Source organism: Leucopleurus acutus (genome assembly GCF_964270905.1).
Source record: "Leucopleurus acutus genome assembly, chromosome: 1".
Taxonomy (NCBI): domain Eukaryota; kingdom Metazoa; phylum Chordata; class Mammalia; order Artiodactyla; family Delphinidae; genus Leucopleurus; species Leucopleurus acutus.
Window position 1 is genome coordinate 83,251,655 of NC_139142.1, and position 10,691 is coordinate 83,262,345.

General features: G+C 58.7%; 1 protein-coding gene across 1 annotated transcript; it reads right to left on the bottom strand.

Moving 5' to 3' along the window:
* Positions 1-5,306: 5,306 nt before the first annotated feature.
* On the bottom strand, positions 5,307-6,461 carry ANKRD63 (ankyrin repeat domain 63; the record flags this gene model as incomplete). Its single annotated transcript, XM_082855963.1, has 1 exon — positions 5,307-6,461. The coding sequence occupies one exon, from the start codon at positions 6,459-6,461 to the stop codon at positions 5,307-5,309; it is 1,155 nt and encodes a 384-aa protein (XP_082712089.1).
* Positions 6,462-10,691: the final 4,230 nt, after the last annotated feature.

The following is a 10,691-nucleotide window of genomic DNA, read 5'->3' on the forward strand; positions in this document are numbered from 1 at the left end:
TCATTCTCTCAGTATTCTCTCCAAAGATTGAATGTGAAGCCCCGACCCCGCCCTCCTGCCCCTCAGCCCACTGGGCCAGGCCGGACCTGCCCCTCAGTCACTTTCCCTCCCAAGAGTCCCCAGTTGCCTCTGGGATGATGGAGACCTCTTCTGCAGGATGACCCTTTGTTATCTGCACAGGGATATTTCTATGAAACATGGAGACCAGTGCTTCTGGCCACTGTGGCCAACACAGCAGAAAAGGCTGCTGAGGTTTTTTTTTTTTAAAGTAGTAGGACACGAGCATCCCAGGTCACCCAAGAGGCAGACTGCCTGTCTTCATCAGGATACTTGCTGTTCTCAGCTCCAATTCCAAATCCTGGGGTCTGGAAGGTGTTTATTGCCTGACTCCATCTTCCTCCCTTGTGTCTGACTTCCTGAAGGCACAGTCCCACCTGCACCTGCTTCCCGACCCACCTGAGCTGACAACACACTCCCTGCACAGCCCGCGCCCAACTGCTCGGAGGCTGTGACGGGGAGGGGAATTTTCTGGGTGAAAGAGGAAGAAGGCAGCTGGTGGTAAAGTGGTCTCACTTCACAGGATGAGTGTGCGCACACACGTGTGTGTGTGTGTGTGTGTGTGTGGTGTGGAGGAAGGTCACCCACGACTGTCTTCGGTTAGGCTTCTCCATCTTCTCTCCCACTAAACTCTGCTCTGAAGGTGACCTGCTTCCTTGGCCCGGTTTCCCACCTCTTAAGTCCCGGGGTTCTGCCTGACCAGCGAAGAGGTCTGCATTGAGTCGAACACATCCTGGGGGCCTGGCCGGTTTCTGAGTTTCTCCTGTACTGTGGGATCTGAGAGCCAGGGACCAGAATGGTGAGGGAACAAACTTGTTTTACCTGTGAGCTTCATCTCAACAACCAGGTCATCGGGGACCCACTCTTCTTTTGTGTGCTTGGGGGACCTGTTTTGAAAATCCTGGTCTGGGAGAGGTGAACCAGCTCCCAATTCCATCATGTCACTGGAATGGGCAGCCCATTTGTGTGAACCACCTGCCCCTAGCTGCCTCCTCAGACACCTGTCTCCTTGTCCCCCTCCCCTCCCCACCTTCAGGGCTGTTGTGAGACAGGGAATCCCAGGGAAGAACTCCAGGTGTCTGGACCCTATCTAGATAATATTTTTAGATTCCTCTATCCCTAGTGGCCTGTTTTGGGGCAAAAAAAAAAAAAAAAAAAAAAAAAAAAAAAATTGCGAGGACTTTTTTTAAGGGTCAGAGTTTTAAAAACAAAAGCATTGTCCCTTTTGTGAATTGTTTGCACTTGTGCCTGTTTTAAATTAAACGGAGTGTTCAAAACCTCTGGCCTTCCTGTCGTCCCTGGGAGTAGAGCCAGGCTGTCTTCAAACTGGACACGCTGTAGTGGGTGTCCAGGGTGGCCCTCCCTCCTCCCTGCTGTGAGACCCCCGACGGTCATTCTGATCCACAGAAAATCCTACTCCCTGGTGGCATGTGGGCCTGAAATGAGGGCAGAGAAGAAGGGAAACAGGAAGTGAAAGGCCCTCGGGACTGAAAGAGCTGAGAAATAGACAGGGCTCCTTCCCAGAGGAGAGGAACCCAACCCGGAAAGCCAGGGCCGTGGGCTGTGCTTGCTGGTGCCACAGGGGCTCTGGGGCAGCCACCAGGGCTGACGGCCACTTTCTGCAGCAGCCTCTCCCTTCCCCCGTTTGCTTCCCCCACGCCACCTCCCCGGAAAGTCAGAGGCTGCTCCCCTCAAACTGTCCATAGGAAGTGGCCTGGAACTGCTTCCAGTGAGAAAGCAGTCTCTGCTTCGGTTCTCACAGCAGAGAGTGACCGTTAGGAGCTGTGAAAGAGCACAACTGGAAATCAGGAAACCTGGGTCTTTAAACTTCCAGCTCTGACACTGATTCCAGCACTTACTTCCTGAGGTCTCATTCTACCCCCTCTCTGCCAGGGTCACTGAAACCTTCTACCCAGGAGCAAGGAGTCCTGCAGACCTCCTCCCCACAGTTCCCCACCTAGACAGCTGCCCTGGTCTAAGGGCCCCTGTCCCACCAGCTCAGCCAGAAGCAGCACCTGAGTCTTACCTCCAGGAAGCAGCCAAAGTGGGCTGGGCAGAGATGGAGGCTGAGGGAAGGCGGAACCTACCTCCCAACCGAAGCCCACGGTCACGAGTGGTTGGCAAGGCAAAAAGAGGCCAGTTCTTGCAACTGAATAACACTGGATTTATTAACTATTCTTTTGAGCTCTAAGAGTCCTTCCACTGCACAGTGTCATTCCAAAAGCATGTGCGTATGTCATTTAGCCTCACACACAGACCGGTTCTGAGCTTGACCCGAGAGTACCAGCTCCAGTGGCAAAGGTGACTTCACAATGACGAAAGCAACAAGAATTGGAAAAACAAAATGTTTAGAACAGTCTCTTCTAAACCAGATTGAGCTCGAGGGGACCCCAGCCTCAATGCCTTGGGGCTGACAATAAGGGGAAGTTCAGGATAGCGAAATGTGGTGAAACATCTAAGTTCTGCACAGAGCTGGGCCTGGTAAGAAATCTGCAAGAACAGCAAGGCAGTCAAACACACAATTCAGTTCAGACAGGAAAGATCTGCTGTGGTTTTTTAGAAACATCACTTTCAACCGCCAAACCCTTGGCAATTCCAGAGAGGAGCCCTCATAGTTGTTTGTTTATCCAATAAAGGGCCCAAGGTGACGTTCAACCAGAAATCCCCATGTCGGCAACACTTGAAACAGGACAGCACCTTCAACACAATGTGCAACCCAGACCCATGTCTTCAATGTGGTATTTTGAAGAAGCCAAAATACTTGTATTCTTACACCATTAAAATTAAACTTCATAAAAATTAAACACAGTTGGAAAAGGATAAGTGAACAAGCAAGGATCAGAAAAAAGGAGTTTGCACTTGGGGCGTCCAATTACCACCCATCCCACCCCAGATTCTCTCCTTCTGGCTTTTCAGGCGTTTTTCAGAACTTTTCAGTTCAGCCGCCACCCAGACAGTGGGACTGAGGAGAGGCAGATATGTGGGGAGAGAAAAATGGGGGAAGGGCAAAACACCCCAGAAACGAAAGCAAATCACATCAGAAGAAAACAGTGCATAATCAGCAGGTCTCAAGGTTCAGAAATCGTAAGGGACGGGTTGGAAGCTCCAGTTTCTCAGAACACAGCAGGAGCTCTCTATATGGAGCCTTAAGCTGGAAGATCTTGGTGTCCTAAGTAAAGGGTCTGGCCTCCTGCTGCTCCAAATGCGAGTTTTTGTTCATTGTCCCTCACTTCACTGCTGTGAAATGACTTCAAGTATCCGGATTTAATACACTACAAGAGGAAGAGGATTCCATGGGTAAGTGCACAGGGAGGGAGAAGTACACAGCGGTGGCTCCAAATAAAACCACAAGGCTGAACTCCGAACCTGGGCGCAGCGAGAGCGCAACTTTGCCACCAGGGGGCACCAGAGATCACGTCCAGTGTCTGGGCCCTCGCGGCCTCGCGGACCCCGGAGCGGTGGAAGCACTGGGGAGGTGTCTGACACTTACACGAGGCCGGACCCTGATCACCCATCCCTCACCCCAGGCCCAATTTCTCATCACAGGTCATTCTCGCTCTGGGCAGTTCCCCTAGAGTTATTGGTGAGAAACCTTCCGTTCTGCAAAGATGAATAGATCGACGTCTTGAAAAGACCCCACGGCCGGCAGCTGAAGGGCTGCACGCTCAACCTTCGGGGTTCACAAAAAACTCCCCACGTGCTGCCACTCCACGGGCTGGGCACACAGGTTCGTGTGCTGGCGCTTCAGCAGGATCCTAGGGCACGCGATTCGCCAGACCCTCCAGACCCTTCTCGCTAGGCCGGCACAAAGATGAGGGCGGGGCCGGGGAGGGATGGGGACGAAGGGCCAGGCTAGGAAAGGGCCTTTAACCGCCTCTCCGCAATTGCCTCTGACTCACTAATCTGCCCAGTACTGAAGCTGAGCCGGGCCTGCATCCCACGCTTTGGGGCAGAGGCAGGGGTCCTTGGTCTCGAGCTCTAGCATCCATTATCCACCCTGCCCTCTATTAACGGCCCAGAGAGAAGCAGGAACCGTTTAACAGCCCTCTTCCAGCTCTCAAAGGAGTTTGATATAATTTAAACCCGGACCTGCCGTTCGTGTGGGCTTCAGACTCCCGCGCGCCGCCGCCTTTAACGTGGCAAACACTTCAGTCAATTATCCCCCTCGCGGAGCTTCTATTTAAAGAGACATTGTCAGGTTCTTAAGCCTCGGATCAGACCCGCTGCTTTCTGCTTCACATACAAAGACTCAAAACACGAGTTCTTTGAGGATTGGAAGAAATACAATTAATCAAAGCCTTCGCAACCGTTCCCCCCTGCGGGAGCACCCACGTGCAAGACCGGGAGCTGCGAGGCGGTGGGGGCGGGGGAAGTGCTAAGTCCTTTCCATTTCAGGCCTCTGAGAGTGAGAGGAAACAGGCTCAAGAGCCCAGAGCTGGGCTGGGCAAGGGGGGGCGAGGGGGGCGCGTGAGCGGGATGGGGGGAATGACCCCACATTGTCGATGAAGTTGAATCTTGGGTCTGCCTCCGGCTGAGGCAGAAGAAGCTGGTTCAAGGGACAACTAGCATTCCTCCCACCCCCAAACTATGCTTTCAATGTCTTGAGGCAGGAGTTTCTCCCCCTAAAAATGTAACCTCCAGACTCCTTCCCTCCCGTTCAGAAAGGCTCCGAGGCCCATCTCCAGGCTCCCCTTCTCCATCACTCCAACACAAGGGGAAGGGATACTTAGGTCATGTGGGGCACTACTGTCAGCAACACGGGTAGGGGAGGCAGGGGTTGAGGGGTGGGGGAGGGGGAGTGGGGGGGTAGGGAGGCTAGGCCTTTGTTCTACAGGACAACTCTTCTGCCTGGCTGGCTGACTAGGGTGTGGGAAAACCCGGCAAGGGGAAGGAAACCCGGCAGGAGCCTGAAAGACGCAGGAGTGCGCCTTAGCGCTCAGGGAAGGGGGTCCAGCTGGAAAGCTGTAGCCTATGGATCCAGTCTTCTACTCCTCGCTTCCAGGACTGGAACGGCAGGCCTTTAGAAAAGGTGAGAGACTCGGGCAAGGAACACCAACAAGCACAGAAAAGAAATAAGATAGGGGTCCGTTTCGGAGAGAGGGCTGAGGGAGCTCTCACCTTGGCAGCAGGGACAGGTGCTAGGATCTGGGGGTGGGAAACTGCCAGGAAGGTGAGGGACCTGGGAAAAAGAAATCCCAGTGGAGCAGAGAGGGGAAGGTGGGGGGAGCAGGGCTCGGCCTCGAGGCTGTTTACTGCTGAGCGTGCAGCACCACGGCCTCCGTGCCCGCCTGCCAAGGCTGAGGCCCAGGCACCGAATGGGGCAGAGCGTTGGGCTCTAATTCTGGGCCGCTCTTGGGCCCAGGTGCTTCCCCGACCAGGCTGGGGATGTCTGGAGCTGTAGAGCGTCGGCGCAAACCCGAGCGGCCAGAGCCGGGGCCGCCCTCGGGGTGGGGGCTAAGGCCGACGGGGGCTTGCACTAAGGTTGGGGGCGCTCCCTCCAGCACCTCCTGCGAACGCCACCGCCCAACGCCTGAAGACTGGGGCGAGTGTGGTTGTGCCATCAGGGCTCCCGCCCGCAGTCGAGCCGCCTCCTCCTCGGTCACGGCACCCAACGCCAGGCTCATGCTCCGGCCCAGCTCCGGCCGCTCGCTGCCCTGCACCCGGTGCCGACCGAAGCCCTTACCCCCTGAGCCAGCCTCGCCGCCGTGACCATGGCCGCCGGCCGCTCGAGCAAAGCGCGCCAGAAGCGGCCGCGGTAGGCGGCGGGGACTGGGTCTTCGGCGCTCCGGGCTGGGCGCGGGAGCCGGACGGCCAGGGGGGCTGTCGGAGTTGGAGCCCCGAGCCGCGGCGGCGGCGGCGGCGGCTGCGCGGCCCCAGGGCCCGGTGAGGGCCTGCACACAGGTCCCGTGGCCGCGTGCGGCGGCCAGTTGCAACGCCGTGTGGCCCGCCCGGTTGGTGCGGTCGAGGCGCAGGCCGAGGCGGCGGAAAGAGCGCACCAGGAACTCGAGCACCGCCCCGTGGCCGCACGCTGCCGCCCACATCACCGGGCTATTGCCCGCCGAGTCGGCCGCCTCGGGGTCGCCGCTGAACTGCACCAGCAGTTGCACGGCGTCCAGGTGGCCGCGCTCGCACGCCAGGCTGAGCGCCGTGCGGCCGCGCTCGTCCCGCAGGTTCACTGCTGCACCCTGCTCCAGCAGTAGTCGCACAAAGCGCGCGCGCAGCGCGGGGTCTGGCAAGCTCACGGCCACCATGAGCGGCGTGCGGCCCTGCTCCGCGCGGCAGTCGATGATGCTGCGGTCCAGCGCATCCAGCACAAAGCGGGCCAGGTGCACTTTGCCCGCCTGCATGGCCTCCAGGAAGGTACGCGTACCCGCTCGGGGGCACAGGTCCTTGGGCTTGAGCATGGCCTCGGCCGCCGCGCCCAGGCGGCCCGGCAGCTCCGCACGGGGGCGCCCCTGTTTCTGAGCCCCACCGGGCTCCGGCCCCCGCCGACGCTCGGGTATGGCTCCCTCCGCGCGTGGGAGGCTGCGGCCGAGGGTCCTGAGGTTCCCACTCTGTCCTCCAGCTGCCCCGCCGCTCCTGGGCCGCACGCCCGGCGTCTCGCTGCTCCTTCCCTGGGCTTCCCGCCTGATGGTGTAGGTTGCTCGCTACTCCGGGCTCCGCGCCTGGCCCGCCACAAGACGACGGGAGCCGAAGCTCGGGCCCCTCCTGACTCTCCCGCTGCTTTCCCAGTGTCCGGCGCCCCTCAGTCCGTCGTGGCTGGGAGCCGCGCCACTCACCCACACCCGGGGCAGCACCGCTCCCCTGCTGAGACGGTGGCGCCCGCCGTGCGCGCCTGCCTCTAGCCCTGGCGGGGCGCGCCGCTCCTCAATCTCCCGGCGCCGCTCCTCCGCCTCCTCCCCTCTCGCGGGGGCCGGGCCACGCCAGGGCGCTTGCTCCTTACTTGGGGGGCTTGGCGGCGCGGGAGTCGCCGCCCGCATGGATACCTGGTTTTATAGTCTCGGGGGTCTGCATGGCAATGGCTACTCAGGAAGCGGGCTGAGCCGTCAGGGCCGAACCTGACGGGGCGGCGGAGACCGCCCCTGACCTTCACCCACCTCTCGGTGGGCCACGACGTCGGGGAGCAGCTTCTCCTCCGCGCTTCCCTGGGGCTGCGGCAGCGGGGGCGGGGCGGGGGCTGCTCGCAGGGGGCCACATGCACCCGACCGGGCCAATCCCAAAGTCACAGTCTTCTCTCCCCACCCTCCGCCCCCACCGGAGTCGGTGCCCGGGGCTCCATAGAAACTGGCGGGACCCTGAGCCCGTCGAAGAAGACGAGGGCTGCCCCCAACGGTGCGGCTGGAAGGAAGTGGGACCCCATGAGGGCAGAACTGGACCAAAAGCGCGCTGGGGGTGGTGGCGAAAGGCGGGCGGGGAGTAAATCACTCCCCAAATCGGGGGGGGGGAGTACCTACGCTGCGCGGGGTTGGGGGCCCTCAGTCTGGCTGGGAACCGCCACTGGAAGTGTAGCGAATCACGCACGCACACACAATTGTTCCTCCCGCACACGCTGATTCGGCGCGGGGGTGGCGGTGGGGGAGTGCGCTCTCGTATCTCGGACGTCTCCAACCGAGACAACGCGCCCGCCTGCCAGCTCCCGGCGGCTGAGAAGCTGGCGGTGCGGAGACGCGGCGACTGGAGCGGGCGCCTTAAGATCCGGGAGTACTGCAGCCGCGTTAGCAACTCCTCGGCGCCGCCTCCCCGCTGTTTCAGGACCCATCGCCACCCCGGAAAGAGCGAGGGACATGCAAACCTCCCCCAGGGTCCCCATCTCCCTCTTGAGCACAAAACCACCCCCAGACCACAGGGCTCTGACCTTGACCACTAGCTGAACCCTTCCAAGATAAAAAGAGAGCACGAGTCAACAGAGTGTGAGAAAACTACCGTATACCCTCTCCCTCCGGCCCGCTGCTCCGCCCTGGGAGGGGGGGGGGAGGAGCAGGCCTCGGAGGAGGGGAGTCAGAGCACCTAAGAGCTGCAGAGGGTGGGAAAGTGTGTAGGGTTGGAATGGATATTTGTGAAAAAAGAAGTGAGTCAGGTATCGACTACAGAATTTACTGAGACTTTTTGTGAGCTAGGTATTGTGTGTTCCCAGCCGTGGGAAATACAGAGGCGGAAATTCGGTTCTGGATGGAAGAAACCTCCCCTCTCAAGCGGGAAAACAAGATCGGGACATAAAAAGTCGAGTTTATCGCCTAGGGGCTGAATACGTATGTTAAATACAAAACGGAGACAGTCCCTGGAGGAGAAAATGGAGTTGTGGGGAAAGGCGGACTCTAGGGTCTTCTGAGAATAGGGCTTCTGAGATGGTCTTCAAGGATGTGTGGGAGCTGGCTGCTAAGAAGCAAGGGCACGTAAGCAGGAAAAACACCTTTAGTGCTGAGGGCTGCTTTAAGGGGTCCCTTTATATGAAAGACAGGAAATTAATGGAAGAATAAAGATGTCCTCAGCCTGGGCAAAGCAGTGACCAGAAGCTTTGCAGCAGGCTCTGCTTGGGGAAGGGTATGGGCAAGGAGAGGATTTGCCTCTGGGAAAAGCCCGTGGGCCCAGATGGGGGAGTGGTAAAGTGGGCATATAGCTCTGCACCCTGAGCTTCTCACCTCTCTCCAGCTCCCAGGCTTCAGAGATGCCAACATGGCATCGGGGCCAGCCGTGAAGCAGGGACTCCCACTTCCCTCTCTCCTGGGCGGAGCATGTGATGTATGCCTGTGCACACCGTGAAGCGCCCCTCTTCTGACTTTTTGCATTTTTTAATCCCCCTACTCTGAGATCTGCCACTTTTCTCTCATGGTGTCACAGAAAGGGCATTTGACAGCAGAGTTGAGTCCCAGCTTGAAGGCGTTTACTAGCAGTGTGGCTCCAGGCCTGCATACTCTCTTCTGCAAAAGGAAGCCAAGAACACCAACCCTGCCTGCTGCAAACAACAGCAAGCTAGGGAGTGTCAGGGAAAGAGCTGCACAGTTATTCAGAGTGCAGAAAGCCCAATCCCACCCACAGACCTGCGGGCCCCACCTGGAGTAGGAATAGACTCGTCAAGCCTAGTAAGGACGCAGGAATGCTCTCCCTGTTTACTCAGGTAGCAGAAGAAAGGTTTTCTTCTCTTCGTGACTCAATTTCCCTTTTCTGCAGCATGAAGAGAATTGCTTTCTTCTCTTCTTTCTCTGTTTCCAGGGTTAGGGGAGGGGGTATCCCAGGAATCTGTGTGGCAGGCTAGCCCAACAATCCAGGCAGTGACACCCCCAGGTGGAGGAGAGAATCAGCAGGAACACAGAAGGGGCACTGGTCCCAAAGAGCCCTGCCCCTCCTCCCTGAGCCAGCTCAGCCTCATTTTTGTCCTTTTTCTCTGTGGTGGATGGAGAGAGTGCCAGGGAAGAAGAGGAGCTGAATCAGGGCCTCACCCTGGCCCGTCAGAGTGTGCTGTGCTGCGTACTCTCTGGAAGGAGCGGCCGTTCCATTGCCCCAGCTGGTACTACCAACCCAGCCAGGCCAGAGGTGGGATGGGGGGGCAGTGCCACGTCTCATGCCCTAAAGCCTTTGCTCTGACTTCCCAGTGGGCTCAGCATGTTCTGAGCAGAAAAGAAATAGCAACGATGAAAAAAAGCTGAGACTCTGCTGAGGAGCATCGAGGCACCAACAGCCGGAATTAGAAGCTGTCGCTTAGGGAGCTGAAGGCTGACAGGCGATGGAGCTGAGGCAGGCAGGGGGCAGGCAGGCACGCCACACTCCCCTTCCCTCCCACCTGCTGAGCCTCCCCCTTGCAGGCCCCAGGCTGGCAAAAGGGCTTCCTCCCAGAGGCGGCTCAGGCCTGCAGTCTGTCACTCTGTCTGCAGCTGCCCCCCTTCCCAGGCCCCCTTCTTTCTTCCTCAAGTGTCACCAGCCCCCTCACCCTGTCACGTTGCACCAGCTCAGCAGGGTTGGGCCTGGTGGCACGTGGCTGGGAGATCCAGAGAGCTGGGGGGGGGGGGGTGTGAGTCAGCAGGGGACTCTGGCGTCTGAGTCAGCAGTGGGATTGGGAAGGGGGGCAGGGACCCTTCTCTTGATGCAAAAGGTGAAACTGAGGCATGCCAAGTGGATAGGGAAGCTGGCCCCAGCCCCACAGATCTGCAGCAGGAGTGGAAGCCAGTGAGGGATGGCATCAGTTCTTCCTCTGCACATCCCCTGAGGCCAGAGATAAATTCACGTCCAGGGCCCAAGGACTGTGGCATTTTCCCAGGGGCACCCTGCCCTTTTTCCAGAGGACAGAAAGCAGGGAGGTGGGTATTTGCCCTGCCCTCCTGGGAAGCCCCCAGCCTGCTGTGCAGAGGCCTTTCCAGGAGGGAGGATTGCATCCCCTTCCCCATTCCTGGGCTTCTCAGCCCCAGACTGGAGGCCTAGAGACTCTGCCTGGCCTGACTGAGGGGCAGAGAAGGCAGTCTTCTTCCCCTGAGCGGTCATTGGTCAAAGCTGGGGACTGCCCAGTGGGCCCTATTTGGCTTATGCCCCATGCCCAGGTCAGTGAGTTCCTCTAGGCCTGGATCCTCATCCCTGTGAGGTTTACCCCTGGGTTGGGGAGGAGATGGGGCAGCTGAGTGCTCAGCTGGAGTGCTGAAGACAGG